Genomic DNA, 17,202 nt, shown 5'->3' with positions numbered 1-17,202 from the left:
TCCCACAGTATTCTCCTGGAGAAACTGGCAGCCCGTGGCTTGGACAGGTACACTCCTTGTTGGGTAAAGAACTGGCTGGAAGTCCAGGCCAAGTGAGGGCTGGTAAATGGAATTAAAGCCAGCTGGCAACCAGTCAAGAGTGGTGTTCCCCTGGGGGTCTGTACTGGGGCCCGTCCTGTGCAATATCTTTACTGATGACCTGGATGAGAGCACTGAGTATACACTCAGTAAGTTTGCAGATGACACCAAGTTGGGAGGAAGTGTTGATCTGCCTGGGGAAGAAAGGAGCTACAGTGTGATCTGGACAGGCTGAATATCTGGGGCTGGAGCCAATGGGATGAAGTCTATCACGACCAACTGCCAAGTCCTGCATTTTGGCCACAACAACCCCAGGCAACGTTACAGGCTTGTAGCAGAGTGACTGGAAGACTGCGTAGAGAAAATGGACCTGGGGGTACTGGTTGACGCTCAGCTGAACAGGAGTCAACAGTGTGCCCAGGTGGCCAAGAAGGCCAATGGCATCCTGGCTTGTATAAGAAAGATTGCAGTCAGCAGGAGCAGGAAGCGATCATCCCTCTGTACTCAGCTGTAGTGAAGCCGCACCTCGAGTACTGTGTTCAGTTTTGGGCCCCTCACTACAAGAAAGACATTGAGGCCCTGGACCATGTTCAGAGAAGGGCAATGAAGCTGTGAGGGGTCTGGAGCACAAACCTTATGAGGAGTGGCTGAGGGAGCTGGGATTGTTCAGTTTGGAGAAGAGGAGGCTCATGGGTGTCCTTGTCGCTCTCTACAACTACCTGAAGGGAGGCTGTGGTGAAGTGGGAGTCAGCCCCTTCTCCCATGTAACTAGAAATAGGACGAGAGGGAATGGTCTCAAGTTGTGCCGGGAGGATTCAGGTTGGACGTCAGGAAATATTTCTTCTCTGAGAGAGTGGTCAGGCACTGGAACGGACTGCCCAGGGAGGTGGTGGAGTCACCATTCCTGAAGGTGTTCAAGAAACATGTAGATGTTGTACTTAGAGACGTGGTTTAGTGGGAAATACTGGTGATAGGTGGATGGTTGGAGTGGATGATCTTAGAGGTCTTTTCCAACCTTGATGATTCAGCGATTCTATGATCCTATGAAACTGAATGTTTCTGAAAAAAATTAATTATAAAAATTTTGCTTTTATGTTTGCTTTGTATCTCTTCCTCTGCAGATCTTATTTATAAAATAAGTTTATAAAATGCTATGTATATTACTTAAGAATTGCCCAATATCAATCCTTAATTCTTAGGAATTTTTTGTCAAACTAAAAACAAAACAAAAAATTGAAGTTTACCTGCTTCTTAAACAGCTAAAATACTTGTATATACACAATGGCACATTCATAACTAGTAAGATAACACCTTTGTTTTGTCGTCAATATTCTTATTCAGAGAAAAATATCTATAAGGAGTTTGGAAGCAGATTATGTAGTACTAAAAAGGTATAAAATAAAATTTAACATGATACTGGCTACTCTGTGAGTCTGCCCTTTTGGGCAGATTTGAATAAACTTAGCAGTTTTAATTTGCCTTTTTGTGTGAAAGGCTGCACTTTCATTAATGTCTTGTTCTCATGTCTTGAAATTCCAACATCACATTGAAATTCCATTGAGATATTTATCATATTAATGCATATTAAACCAAACAACTACAGTAATCCTATAAAAGATTAAAATCTGATCACTATTGCACAGCCAAGGCTTAAAACTAAGGCAAATATGTGTGTTACTGTTTATACAGAAGGTGGATTAAGGTTCTAAAGAACAATGAGTGATTTTCAACACAAATTTCCAGCACAAAACCACTGCACAAATGTATTCTGAGAGGTGAAAGAGTGCACTCATTTTATCTTTCAGCCTGCACTTATATGTTTATCAGAATTTCATCAACTTGAGCTTTCTATACCTGAATGGCATACGTTTATCGATCTGTCATAAAATATAATACAGTATTAAATACCAAACATTTATGAGCTGATAAAGTAAGCTTCACAGTTATAGTTTCTATGGACCTAAACTGGAATAAAAGATAGAAATAAAAGATTTCTTTGGTAATCTTCGATTCATGGCATTATTTCTCATGTGTAATTTTTTGTACTTCTGAAACTCCTGAATGACAATCAAACAGCCAAATATAACAGAAATACACAATACTTTTAGGAAAGCTGATTCACCAAGGGAACCAGCCTGCTCAAATACACATGCGTTCTCTAAGAGGAGTCTCCTTAATAATCTGTTCATTGAAACCCTTATGAAGGAGTAGAGCATCCTCATAAATTAAAGCCAGACAATGGAAGCCAGACTAACACTTTGTTTTGACTTTAAATAGGTTTTAAAACAATTAATAAATTCCAACACAGTGCAAATTATGGTTTTTGAAATTAAAATGACCTCGCACAGCCAGAAAGGTTTAGCAGTGCTGAAATTGGATAAGTATAAGCCAGAAGAGCAGTTAGAAAACTTACAGCTAAAATCCTCATAATAAAATAACCACCTTTAATACACAAAAGCTTATCTGAGGACAGTAATTACAACAAGTCTATGAAGGAGATCAAAGACTTTCTATTCTAGAAGGTACAGTCTATTTTTTTTTAGGAATAACAATAATACAGATAATACTGGTGTACTGCTATCATCTTGTCAACGGTAACTACAACAGACAAAATGTAGACTAAAAAACAGAAAAGCTCACCACTTCTTCATGCCTGCATTTTCTCACATTAATTCCATTAATCTGTTATTGAAAAGATAAAGAGAAGACTTACTCTACATTTCATAAGTATAGATTTTATTTCACTTTTCTAGAAAATTTTATATAAAAGTACTTCCAAGTTCACTTACCTGCAGAATTGCATCTCCTATAAAGAGCAAACCTGAAAGTTCAGCTGAAAATAGAAAGCATATTTTTCACTCAATTTGCACAAAACATCCCATACTTCTTGTATTTACATTCCCATTTATTTTAGGTTTTTCCATAATCTTTTTAAAAAAAAATAAACAGAAAATTATTAAAAACGCAATGCACAACTTCTAAGTAGTTATTTGGATTCTTTTTAATCCCCAAATACCAGCTATTACTTTTTCAATGAAAGAGTCCCTTCATCCCAAGTAACAATACTCCAAAACATCTTCCATCGGTGTACAGCATCTTTTGGGCTATAACGGTGAAGTATGGCATGCTTTTCTGAACAGAGAATGACTGCAGAACTAGGTCCTATTTACCCATGAGAGATGATTTCTTAGAAGCTCTGAGGAAAAACAACTCCAGAGCTACTTATGAAGGACAACTTTTAACTTGTAAGATTTTACCAAAAAAACTGTAGATCCTATGTCTTTGATTAACTCAGTGGTGTATTTATGCTGGATAACAATTTCTCTGTTGAAGAGATAAACGATTAGGATGCTGTACAAAACCATCACCAAAACTGAACTTGATTTTTAAATCAAATTGATACCCTCCAAGTCATAAGGGAATTAGCAAAATGTGATTCCAAAATTAACATTTTAAAATATTGAGTTATATTACAGAGCTATCAAATATGCTTAATGAATTCAGAATTAATATAATAAAGATTGTGTCTATAAAGAAATACATAATCTCTAACATAAGAACTGAGAAATACTAACAGAATACATGGAATTATTTGTCTATAACATTCCAAAACATCGCAGAAGATGCTGTTTAGAAAAGTCTGAAACTTGACTTCATCTAACTAATTTTCACTTCTTTACTTGAGTTGTGAGACTAGCATTGATGGTCACATAAATTAAGATACTCAATATGTTTGAAGGACTGGCCTTATTAGGCAAGATGCGGCAATGGATTCTTAAATTATTGGAGGATTTTGTAATTTATTTTATTTTTAACAAATGCATATCTCAATATTCCTCTTCAGACATGGGGCTTACATGACTAACAAATTACATATGACTTAATAACTCTATATACAACACTGTTGGTATGAATTCAATGAACAGTCACCTTCTTGTTTAGAGGCCTAAAAAATGAACCAGAATCCAATTGGTAGGAGGACAGAACTAAGCCTCCAATGTTCTGAGGTACAGGCTCTGGGTTAAACAGCATTTTCCAAGATGCCTAGAACAGATGCCACTTGCATAGCCTTGTTCTACAGAAGAGATGCCCCTTGCAACTAGCGCTCTAAACATCAGCAGTATTTTTATTGAAAGTGGTAATAGAGTTATACCTCAAGTATGTATTGAAGTTAGAAATAATGCATTAGTCACTCTAGCAAAAAGAAATAGGAATAATAATAAAAAGAAACAGCATGCACTTTGGTGTGCTCAATTAAACTTTGGTCTATGTTTCTTATTTTTCCTGCAGTGCTTAATAGCTTTTTAATAGCTAGTGTAGGCAATATATGCCACATTATTATGTATTACACACTTATATTTATACTGAAAATAATGGAGTCACTTCTTAAGGCTAACCTTTTTGTTTTCCTTAGGGGCTCATGCTCTGCTACACTGCAGCCTCTCTGCACACAACTTTCACATCTATGTTTCAGGGTCAGTTTTCAGTTCTCAGTATTTCAAGATTCCCCTGTACATTTCTTTATCTATTGTGTGTTAGTGAATATGAGGTTTTTTTCTAGTTGAGCTTTTTAGTTGTGTAGAAGCAGCATTCCAGAATTACTGTATGACAGATGGAGGAAAATGCTTCGAAGTTTAAGTTTCTGACCTTACGCGTATATACACAAATACACACAAACATAACAGAGATCATAAATACACCCTAGAACTACTTATTCACAACCTTGATCCTTCATCACTGAGTGCATCATGAGTCATCTAACAATAACCCATCTTCACAGCACATACTGTATCATTCCAACAATTTCAAAACATCAGCAGTTAAAAAAATGCATGATTAAAGCCTTCATACAGTACCAGTTTTACTGTGTATCAGTTGCTGCAGAAGTTTACAGACCACAGCATCAAATGTTGAAACAGCAAAGAGTATTATCAAGATTCTGCCACTACCCATCCCTGAGTACTATTCTACTATCTGGTATAAAAAGACATGCCTTCTCTTCTTGTGTTCACATATTTTGATTATCAAACTTTCAATATGCTACTACTTTCTGGCAATAAGCATTCAGAAATAAAAGACAGAATCATTAATTTTTGCATTTCTTAAAGTTATCAAACATTTTCATGCCCATTTTTTCTCTTAAAATTATGCTTTACAAGAACATTTAAAAAATAATCATTTGAAGACAATGTTTAGAAACTACTTCAAATATAGGTTTTGTACATTTACAGCAAATAGTACTAAAGAAAAGAGAGATTGTGATGTCACAGAGAGAGAAATCAATAGCATTTATTTCTCACTTCCTGAAGAATCTCAAGATTTAGTACACCTTGCTTTAAAGAGCATATCAAGACAGTGTACTAATTGGACACTCACCTCTTTGTTCTTTGGAAATCTTCGAAATGACCACTGGAATATTATGTTCTGCTCCACCCTGAAAACAAAATAAACAGCAATCTCATGAGTCACTGGAGATATCTTTTTGCTTAAAATTACATTTTACACTTCCTGTAACTTGGTTTTCAAAGAGATCGAGAAAATAATTCTGATCCAACTTTTTCTTCTTCTTTGCTCTATCTCTAACTCTAATATAGAATTGATTGGGATTAATTCCTTATTCCTTATTGCCTCTCATGAAGAAGTTCCCAGTTGCTATAATTAGCTGAGGAAGTGAACAAGACTTGAAGAAGAACACCAGTTTCTGCAAATTTTGGATAGCTTAATGTACGAAACTGTGTCCCACAAAGGCAGAATGGCCATCACACCACAATGGCAACCATGCTGTGATCACTCAGTTTTCATGCTGGTAAGAAACAGGTAAACAAAAGCCCAAGAAAAGCAAGTTTGGACTTTCGTCTCAAAAGCAGCCTTTATTTGTTTCCATCTCTGTCACACATGAACAAAGAGTGAGCAAACCAGTGGGATAAGTAACAAGGAACAGAAAAAGAAAACATTAAGTGGAACAGTAGGTGTTCAATAAATGTGGGAAAATAAAGGAAACTTGGATGATAATTCAACAGTTTGACAGAAATTCAATGCTGTTGTTTCATTCGATTTATCCTAGTGGAACTGGAAACGTTTAAGGTGCTTAAGGTATTAAAAAGAAACCTTAAATAAAAAGCACACTCAAAGAAAGAAAAAGGCAAGTATATAACAGAATCACAAATATTTTTCTTCCTCTGAAGACAGCATCAAAGTGCTGGCCCAAACATAACATGTACAAATTCAGATAATCAGAACTGACAGTCTGCCACACAGTCATTTTGCCTAAGAATTCTGGTTTAATGTTTGCTTATTCTCCTTTTCTTTGGAAACTATGGCATCCTTAGGTCCAGGCACTCAGAGTCAATGTGTGGAATGGTCTGACCCGGATATTTTGATGTTCTAAGGATTAGCACAGATCCCTTCTTCATGCAGGAATCAATTGTTTGAAACTGAACAGAGACCCACACTCAACAGCCCTATCTATTATGGAATAGAGAAAAAGAAAACCATAGAAAACATGTTTCTGTGTCTCCATTTTCTATTGACAGTCTCAAAGTATTTAAATTATGTCCATACAAAGAAAGAGCCTTTCACCTCTGCCACCGTACATGTCCCAGATGAACACAAGGATACAAGATGAATTTCCCAAAAAACTGTAGAATTTTGCATAGGATTAAAGCTCCTTCTGGTAGTTACTATAAATACAAATAGTCCTAAAAAGTGAGTAAGCAAAGATCTCACTAATAATAGATAACTGTCTGTAAGTCAAGTTCTATTGTTGTTGCAAGCACAGAACGTTTTATTTGTTGTATGGACTGAGTATTTACTCTACAAAGACCATAATGTTACCACCACTTCAGTCAGGTTTACACACATACTGAAACTAAACAGTTTGTAGCATTGTAACTTGTTAAACATCTTTTGATGGTTTTCACCATAGAAACAGCAGTTGTAAAGGTTGGCTTCACTTTAGATAACCAGTTCAAGCTCACTAAATTTATAAAGCTTACTCTAATTCCTTCAGAGTTTCCCTCAGCTACATGCACATTTAATTTCTTCTATATTTTTCAAACAAACAGAAATGCCAGTTCCCTCTCTAAGCCTCCAATACGTTACAAAAATATTGCACTATGCAAGACATTTGAAGTCTAGCCAAGGAGTGCAGTCAGTAAAGCTCAACGTAACTAAGTTCTTTTTCTCTCAGTAAACTGTCCTCTCTCTGATTCAACTCAGCTCTCCAGTAAAGAGGGAAATTACTGTTATTCCTAAACCAGACAGTAATGAGCACCAACATGCCCTCTGTCCCACACTTTCTATATCTAATTCCATTGTCACTGCAGTTTTGAAGAAGCATCTCAATGCTTTTAGAAAAAAATGACCCCCTCTCTGCAACCACACCCAGCCATTATAAAGGATCCCTTTTAAATTAGTCTTAGGACGTATTACATCCTACATGTTTGATTCTCTGTAAAAGAAAAAGTGAATGCATGTCTGGCTATACGGGCTCAAGAGATACACTGCTTCTGAAAGCTCTGGGAACAATGGCTAGTCTTCCATTGTTTTAGAATTTCCCTCCTCTAGTGTGGACATACTGTTAAAATCCCAGACCAGTTGACAGGACAAATACATGTCAATTAATATTACTGAAGGGTAAATGGCTCAGCCTTCAGATTCTATCACTGCTCTTCATAATGCAAATTTTCTTTGCCACTGTTCCTTAAGCAGAAAAGTTGTGCAGATACTAGTCTAGAATAAACGTGGATGCCCAGCTCCAGATATGGTCCCATTAAAAGAAGTAAAGGAAGCTTTAATCACTGGCATTTGTTTGAATGCCCAAAACTATGCATGGGAGTTGAGCTAACGCTGCACCAGCACAGAGCAGAGCAAGACAATCAATTCCCTGGCCCTTTTTGCTTTAGCCTTAACAATATGGCTCATGTCTATTTGGATAAACTGTCTTCAAGTTTGAAATAGTATGACACGATGCATTTTGTCTATTGGAAGTGGTCCATGTAACGTTCTGAACTGTGATCACGAACAGCCTTATTTTAGAAAACGCTATTTGGCATAAGCCAGTATCATGCCAGGTAACATGCTAGCAATTAAACAATACGGACAACAATCTGCTAACGTTAATTATCCCTTTGCAACTTTCCTGTTTGATATAATAGTTTACCTGGATAGATTTGTAGACTAAAAGCTAGATAATTCATCTATTAAACAATGCTTTCTAACTTTTATTATTTCCACTTGAAATGCAGAGAAAATGTTATCAGAAGAAAGATTATCACAGAAGGAATGAAGATGAAGAAAATCATCTATGTATATTCATAGGTGTGAGCAGAACAGCTCCTTTATAGATATTTTCATGTAGACACACTTTGAGAAGTCAAACAGTCTCAGCAGATCTGTGATAAAATTCATCATAAAAAGAATGACCGAAACAGAAGCACGAAAATGGATCCGTACAGAGTTCTGGAAGATAGAAGTCAGACTGCAACAGCAAATTTTAATTAATTTAATGAACTATCACTTCTACTGCCTATATCCACAAGAACACTACACTCTCCAATTATTAAGAAACATGATGTTCTTTCAGAAGTCATACACTTTGCAGGTTCTTGTGTCAAATCTCTGCATTTCAAACTTGTTAGAGATGTGATGAATGACTGAAATACTACACTGCACTCATCAATTTCTAAATCTTACTCCATGACTATTCCTTCTCACAGAGATTTATTAATGAGGGTTTTAAAGGGGCTTCAGAAATGAGAAAATAATTCCTTCTGAACAGTGTGGAACAGATCAGGTCTGCTCCAAATTTAATTAAACTTTTGCCATTAACTTCAGTAAAACGAAGTACAGCAGAACACAAAAAAGTATTTTTTTTCTATCAAACCTACAAAGAGTGGATTGTAATCAATTTTTTAGAAGAGCTTAGCTTCAGATCTTGTGTAAAAATCAATTTCGCAAGCAGTTTTTTAAGCAGTTAGCTGAATCTTAATTTTACAACTTCAGTTGGAGCATCCAAGCTAGAACACAAAAAAAGTTTTCCCCCCCACAGACAAATCACCAAAAATCAACTGCAGAATTTCATTTTGGATTTGCTAACTTTTTATCTTTCTGCTCTTAATGAAAGGAAAAAAAAAAGGAAAAAGAAATAAATGAACTGAAGAGAGTTGAGAATATTTAAGGTTGGATAAGACACTTCCAAAAGTCACTTAAGAGAAAGTGACTTGTTTATGTAAGATTTCTGGTAGCAAACAGATGTTCAAGTTAACAGGAAAAAAGACATGAGAACACTCTTGAGCTGAATGCTAAAACTAGACAAACTCACTTCAAAGCACAAGCAAATACTTTCAAGTGAAAGGCATTAATCACTGTACTTTTATAACTCACAATTCAGATAAGACAGAAAGTAAATGCTCAAATAACACTCATCCTTAAATAACTTGAGACACAGAACTACTGTAATCTAGGAGGTTGTGGGAGACAAATTTACCAAAACAAAGAGGAAAGCCCTAAGACTTCCTCACATTATCTGCACTGCTGCTGAATTGGAAGGGGTTTGCTACTGTTCCCTGCCCCATCTATAGTAGTAGCAGGGGATGCATTATATTCACATTTATTCAAAACTTTTAAATCCAGAGTGCCTCTGAAACACGTGTGGCCTCAAATAAGAATTGTGCTTAAGGCATAAATTGTTGGCATCAAGAGGTGGTAGCTGAGTAATGGAGATCAGGTGAGTTAACCCACCTGGCCTGTGTACATGGGTTTTTGGTGTAAGTGCCTTTCCAAAAGGCCTAATACAGAGACAAAGACAATTCAGCAAGCTGACTAACAAGCACGGATGGTTAACTTAAGATGGCTGATTGGCTACAGCTGCCCACTTTACAGCCACTGCAGAAAGATCCTAGTGAAGCACTACAGCACTTGGGACCAAGTCTTAAAGTGATCAATCATGTCTTTTTCTTTAAAGAAGAAACTACAGAAGTACAGGAGCTGGTTCACAGGCATAAGAACAGGGAAAAAAAACTTTTTGGCCTTCCAAAACTAATCTGCTTTGATTTCCAGACATATACGAAATTAGGCTCCCAGCATATCCCTACAGCAGTACTTCTCTAAAAGGTATAGGGACTTTGCAAACTTGAAATGCAACATCTCAGAAAGTATACTTTCAAACACAGTCATGAGTTTCTGTGTGAGTCTGTACATGTGAGTGCCGAAAACCAGAACAAACACAAAGCACGGGAAAAAAGATCAGTCAGGATCAGGTATGGAATATCATTACTTTTTCTCCACCACTAGCGTTTTGCCTAGGTCTCAAGTTCAATAGTTACAGGCCTCATTTTAAGATGTCTATATTATGTCTCCTAGATCCTGAAGAGACAAAGCTAGGGTATGTTAAGACTTCCTGCATACACAGTGAGATAAACTTCATGGTACATGCAAAGCAGATTTGGTTCTCATACCGGCCTTTGCCCACAGGGTGACTTGTAGTTCCCTACTTCAGGGCTGACATTTTTCAGTATATTTGGAAGTGACACTGACACTGCACTGCATACCCAAAAAGTCATTGATAGTGAGTCTTCACACAGCTTGCCTAGAAAACTACAAAAACCATTACTTTACATTCCAGTTGTATTTCCTACTACAAGTTAAACATGGTAATATAAGTTTATACTGAATACTTTATTTGTTTTAGGTTGTGTGGACTATTCAATTGCTCATCTGTCTTTTTTTTTTTTTTTTTTTAACATTATGGGAATACAAAAAAAAGAGAAACAAACAAAATAGGGCCTGGGTTCACTGACATTTAGAACAGGAAGAATCATCTTGATTGAAACAAACTTGCAGAATATTCCAGACCACAGAATTATTCTCACCATTTTCATTATCTAATCTATACCATCTGATTGAGTTTGAATGTATTTTGTTGAAAAAGATCTGTCTGCTTAACATCTGCTGAAGGAATATCTGTTAAAGTAACTAACAATCATTATCTGGTCATTAGTCATTCTAAAAATTGAAAAGAAAATATCTTTTCAAGCCTGAATGCATGTAGCTCCACTACCTTATTAATTTTGATCAAAACAACTATGCAGTAAAACTAGAAATTATGTTTAAAAATTTAATGCTATGATTTGTAAATTCTGTTGCAATTGCTCCTAATACACTTCATACAGTTTTTAATATAGATTATTTAATTAAAATAGGACCTTATTCAGTTTATACAGTCTTTCATAAATGCATAAAGATACTTTCCAAGGCTGAACTCATAATCTGAAAATCCGTGGTTCGCTTTGGCACTTCTAAGTCCTTTTGCAGCTTCCAAGAAATTTATTAAGAACAGTGGCTATTTTGCTCTAAAAAATGCCACTATTTTAAAAAAGACCATCCGCCCATTCCGTTTATAATTTATATTTGTCAGGGATTATTTTTCTTCCATTTACCTGATACTTAAATACAAAGTGATCTCATTTTTTTTTTCACAATTTTCATTTTAAAAGATAACCTATTGTACAGTATAACCAAAAAAAACCCATTTCAGTCACCTTTTTTCAACTTCATGAAATATGCTTTCCAAACCACAACAAACCTTACCCTTAGCAGCTATTTCTTACTACTAAGTAAAACCTCATTCAACCATATACTTTATCTTAAACTGACACACATTACTGCATCATTATTCAGTGAGCTGTAACCTATAAGGGACACCGCAAGAAAATAACTTTGGTCCTGTTGACTAAATTCATAAGAAATTTTGGCCACAAAATAGCAATTAGTTTTCCTTGAAGAGAGGTCATTAGTGGATCAAACAGATAAATGAAAGTGTGCCAAGATATATTTTAAGAATCAGTATTTCTATTCAGCAATATTCTTATCATTGACAACACAAATGACATTAATCTCTCTTCTGAGTCAGTTCCTGTAAGGTCAGTTCTAGCAGATGTTCACAGAAAAGTCTGTACTTCCACTTTATATACATCATTTAAGGCTCTTTGCATTCATGTGAAGTACACTTTATTTTTTCTATTGCCATCTTGAGGCTAAGGACTGCTGTGCTAAGAAGATAAAATAATGTTGAATCTCTACACTGAGATTCAAAGCTAAGGTAAGGGTTTCAAAATAATGGCAATATAGATTTACATAAAGCTTATGAAGACAAAAAATGATTAACCCCCATCCCACAAAAAGGATCACTTTCACTTCCATAGGTTCTTACTGAGGAAAGCAGAAGTATGGTAACATGACAAATAGCTGCAGTCGCTTGAGCTATGGAAAACAATATAAGAAAGTAGTAACACTTTCTGTCCAACTAATGAATTGCAATGAAGTAATACAATATTATTTTTAGGAGAACGTATTATGAACTTATTGGCTCTTCTCTGTGCCTGCCACTGTAAATTAACATTAACAACCACTTAAATTACAGTGCTACTGAACAAAAGTACAGTCAGTGCAGTTGCAAACACTTTTTAACTCTGATATCAAATAATATTACAGATTTGTTTAGTTTGAATCTTAATGGGATGATCTTTCCATTGCTGTCTGATTCATAGGGCAGTGTAGCTGCTGGTCACCCTATAGTGACAGCATCTAACTTTTTAGAGCATATTTTATCTATTGTTACTAGTCTTCTGAAATACAGTTTGTCCTCATCTTTAATGAGCTAAAATTAACTATATACAAGGACACTTTTTTGTGATATATGGAATAATAAATCAAAATACCATCCTACCTTTATACTTAATCCAAATCCTCCTACAGTCTGTCTTCTAATTGTTACTGTCCGTTCCTGCAAAAAAAAAAAGTTCAATCAAGTTTGGTTAGATTTAGTATTTTCTGCCGCAACATCTAGAGTCACACTTCATTAAGTTCTTTCTGTGCTACCCTCCTACATTGGTTAATGATATATTTGTGAATTCCTGAATGTGAAACTCCTATGAAACCTATGCTGCAGGAGTAAACAACAAAGTCTAAAAGAATAGCAGAGCTTGATTCAGACAAAAATTTATTTGTTCTGCTCACACAATACTGGCAATGTGTGCACTAGTAAATACTGCAGTGCAATAAGAACAGATCTGTAGTGTTAAACTGTTACTGCAGAACACTTCATCCACAACACGTGCGTTTCAGATGTCTTAATCCAACTGTCCCTAAATTGGTCCTGTAGGCAGACTGAACACTCGATACTGAAGTACATAAATTGTGCTCCTGGAGCACACACTCCAGCTGAGTGTCATCTAAAATGGAATACAGCTTGGGAACTCCAACACCATTCAGTGACATGAACAAAAGCAGGAATGGTGCAGATGATCCAGAAACTTATTTCAAGGCACACTCCAGGTCCAAATTAAGAGACTAACATAAACACAGTCACTGACCTCACAGTTCTGGTTTAAAAATTAAAACCGGTAGTCATAAAGGTTATTGTTAAAGACATAATTATTTAAAGCAGCCAATGTTTTGTCTTCTATTGCTTATCCTTAAAGTTTGTTCTGTAAAAATTGTAGGCTAGTGTCTGTCTTAGATACGAACAATTAAAAAGCAAAGACTTTTTTTTTGTCATTCATGTTTATTTTATTCCCAAAGATCATTTAAAATAAGTCAATTTGGTTAGCAGTGAAAAATCTTAGTAGCAGATATACAGGTATATCTAGATTGCTTATGCCCTGTATATGTGGTTTAGATTTTATATTCTTTTCAATACATCTAACTTCCTAAGTCTGAATATATACGTTCACATTTTCCAGTCCAACCAGCAAAGATTGCCAGTGCCATTCAGATTTGCATAGACAATTACAAACATATACTATCAATGTTATTTATTACATTAAGGAATGGATCATAATTGGCTATTGAGGAGTGTAGGAAGCATAAGGAAGCATAAGGTTTTTTTGTCTCCTATGAGAAACATCCCAGCACGAGTGAGCTTGAAAGCTTTACAGATCTATTTTCCCCTTCTTCATGTACAAAAAGAAAATAAAGGAGGTGGGAAAGTAATAGGTTTGGAAAATGGATACTGCTGAATTTGACGGAAAACACAGTTGTCTTTCACATTTATGACAAATGAATTTTGAAACTCCAGAAAAAGCAAGCACAAACCTGTGCAGTGTTTTAAGAGATAAGAAAAAATGGCTGCCTAAAACAAGACTTCACATTTATTTATTTACACTGATCTCGGTAAATGTTTAATTTTCTTCTAAAAAAGAGATGTACTGAAATGTATTAAAAACTGATATTCTTTTATTTGTAATCCTCGAATGCACAGCATGGCAAGAGAAGAACACATGCCTAACCTGTTCCATCAATGTGCATCTGTGCTGTGCAGAGGGTACAGAAGAGCCTTCTCAGCTCTCCACTGACACCTTCTAGGAACTTTTGTAACAAAGTGCCCAGAAACAGAATTCAATGCACAGAGCTACTCGAGGCCACAAACCACACTCATAAAACCTTTCATCCGCCAGGAGGTTTCAGTCAGATAATGCTGACAGCAATATAGTCAGGATAAACTAATACAGGCCACAGCTTGATGTTTGATCTAAGATGAGTTTACACATAAGAACATGAAACATTCAGCTGTGGCTTTGCTGATAGTAATTTCTTCTGATAGCTACCTCTCATTTCCAGTTCTGTCTTCTGCTGGATATGTAGTTAAGGACAATAGAACGACTATTACATTCTAGTCAATATATTCAAATACTGTTATACATGCTCATATCAAAAAGAAAATACGTAAGAATACACTGAAAAAATAACAATCTTTTAATAATTAAAGACAGCTAGCACAACAGTATTACATTATCCATGCATGGAACAAAGCATATCATACTTCATACATTCCAAGTGAAGTTGTATGCTCATTAAAGAACATAAATCTTCATAAAAAATGTAGTTCATTATTGCTGTTAAGTGTAAAGAGTGGCATCTAAGCTACAGCTATGCTTTTAAAAAAGCCTAATAAAAACTGCCTTTTTGTTCACTTTCTTAGCACAACACACACATATACATAGCCACATAAAAGAGTCAGTAAAATATTCTTTCTGGTTTTCACTCAAACTAGGGGAGAGTTAAACAAGCCATAAAAATATTTGATTTATTTGTTGTTTGTTTTGTTTTGTTTTCCCTGAGTTTGATAGCCCACCTGACATAAAACTAGAAATGTTTTTTATACTGGAGCCTGGCATTATCTTTTAAGAGCTAAAAATGAATACACTTCAAAAATGCTTTACCAATATAGCAGATTACTAAGTAGACAAAATTGTGTAAGAGTAAGCAAACAGGACAGCCAGAAATAATTCAAGCAATTGTAACTTCACAGCATAACGTAGTTTATCAGAGGGTTTCATATGGTACTTTTTCTAGGTTCATTTATATCTCTGTTGAGAGCGGATATTAAATATTTCACGTCTGGAATGTTATTGAACGCAATTGAAATTCAAGAGCATACTGCATATTAGATGCACTCTAGTTATGTCTTACATGCAAAGTATTGCACTGTGTTCAGCTTAGGCTAATTCTACACACTTTGCAGTCCTACAAAAAATAATCTTATTACTTTAGTATATCTTAAATGTAAGGACTTACTTATTCTTCACAACAAAACCGCTAACAATCACAAATGTGCAAACAATTAACAACCTTCAAAAATACAAACCAGAATTTCTTAAGAGTTATTTCACTACTAAGCTGCCAATAATCCACAAGTGTGCAATAACAAGCCTCACATAAACAATAGAGTGAAACAGCCTTTCCCAAACTGTCAGACACTGGAATCTTGGCATAAGATCAAACTCTGGCTCTCATCAATTTTTCTTCTTTTAACCAAAACATTAGAAGAAAAATAATGAGCTTGGGCAATGGTCAAAGTTAGTTTGCTCTATAATCACCAAAGAAAAAAAAATACATTAAACTCAGATGATTCTAAGTAGGTGCCCATATCAGGTGAAAATCTACTTCATCCTTCATATGCTCCACTGAGTACAGAGCCAGGATGTCAATTAAACCAAAAAAACAAATCTTGTACTTACAGTTGCAAAGCAGCTTAAGTAAGTATTTTGATGATAGATAATTTTGAAATGTTTTGACAGAAAACTGTTCTATCTAAGTAAGGTTTTCTTTTGCAGTATGTGACTTGCAATAAAACTAACCTAGGCTTCATTTTCAGTGCCATCTTCAACTACAATGAAGAGAAAAAATCTCACCTATGATGCCCGACATTTTTATTTAACATGTTTACATAATGATTAATATAACAAAGAAGTTTAACCAGCAAGCTGAAGCAAAAGACTTTGTTCTGATTCTTTTGATTAATATTTCTAGTGATCAGTATCATTAAAAAATTGTTTTTCATTAGTCTAATAGCTTTGTTTTTAAGTTCTTAGAATGCTTTACAACCATTCATGAATAAAATATGACAATTCTAGAAGGCTTTTTTTTTTTTTTTTGGTAATAAGGAAGGGCTCTACATTTTTCAATACACCATTTATATTGTTCCGACTAAAAGATAGTACTGTTCTGTTGATTCTAATGAAGTTCTTAAAATAAAATCTGAACGTCTCTGTCAGATGTAATCTTGTCTATAAAAACTCTACTTAAATTAGCATTTCCCTCTTTATTTACAGAGTAGTACTCTCTGATTGAGTTTGCATCATTTTTGCAGCTTCCCAAAACTACACCATCTCTGAGTTTTCTCCAGGTTTACATAAATCAAATTTGATCCTAATAAAAAGATATCTAGTTTGATATGAGACTAAACAACAAATCATGTGAGCTTATAATTCCATTATCACATTTATTAGCTACTTTATATTAAACAAAAGGAAAGTCAGAGCTCCTAGGATTTTTAGACTCAGGATTCAGAAGAGTGTTTTACAACCTGCTTCCTGGAACAGAAAAAAATGTAGTTATCATTTTATTGAAAAACTCAAAGCTGCTGCCAAGCTGTCAGCATTTTCTATGCCTGTAACTCAGAAAACTCTTCATCCACGCATATGTTCATTGACTGGAAAGGAGAGCTGAGTTTTGCCAAAAATCTTATTCATCTGAGAGCTATGCAATGAAACAGAAAGGCAGTAGTTTTTAGGCTTCCATTAAAGATGTATTAAAAATTTCCCCTTAAACAACAGTATGAAC

At 35.2% G+C, this 17,202-nt stretch overlaps 1 protein-coding gene across 2 annotated transcripts in view; it reads right to left on the bottom strand.

Moving 5' to 3' along the window:
• Window positions 1-17,202, bottom strand: part of SNTG1 (syntrophin gamma 1) — a 159,892-nt gene that overhangs the window by 122,366 nt on the left and 20,324 nt on the right. For both annotated transcript variants that reach the window (XM_021388250.1, XM_021388251.1), the window contains exons 3-6: window positions 12,806-12,862; window positions 5,455-5,512; window positions 2,868-2,911; window positions 2,719-2,760 (exon numbers count right to left, since the gene is read on the bottom strand). In XM_021388250.1, the coding sequence (XP_021243925.1) occupies window positions 2,719-2,760; window positions 2,868-2,911; window positions 5,455-5,512; window positions 12,806-12,862 (201 nt within the window). The remainder of the gene's footprint in view (window positions 1-2,718; window positions 2,761-2,867; window positions 2,912-5,454; window positions 5,513-12,805; window positions 12,863-17,202) is intronic.

Source organism: Numida meleagris, chromosome 2, assembly GCF_002078875.1.
Source record: "Numida meleagris isolate 19003 breed g44 Domestic line chromosome 2, NumMel1.0, whole genome shotgun sequence".
Lineage (NCBI taxonomy): Eukaryota > Metazoa > Chordata > Aves > Galliformes > Numididae > Numida > Numida meleagris.
The sequence above is the reverse complement of the archived record's forward strand: the minus strand, read 5'-3'. Positions and strand labels throughout refer to the sequence as shown.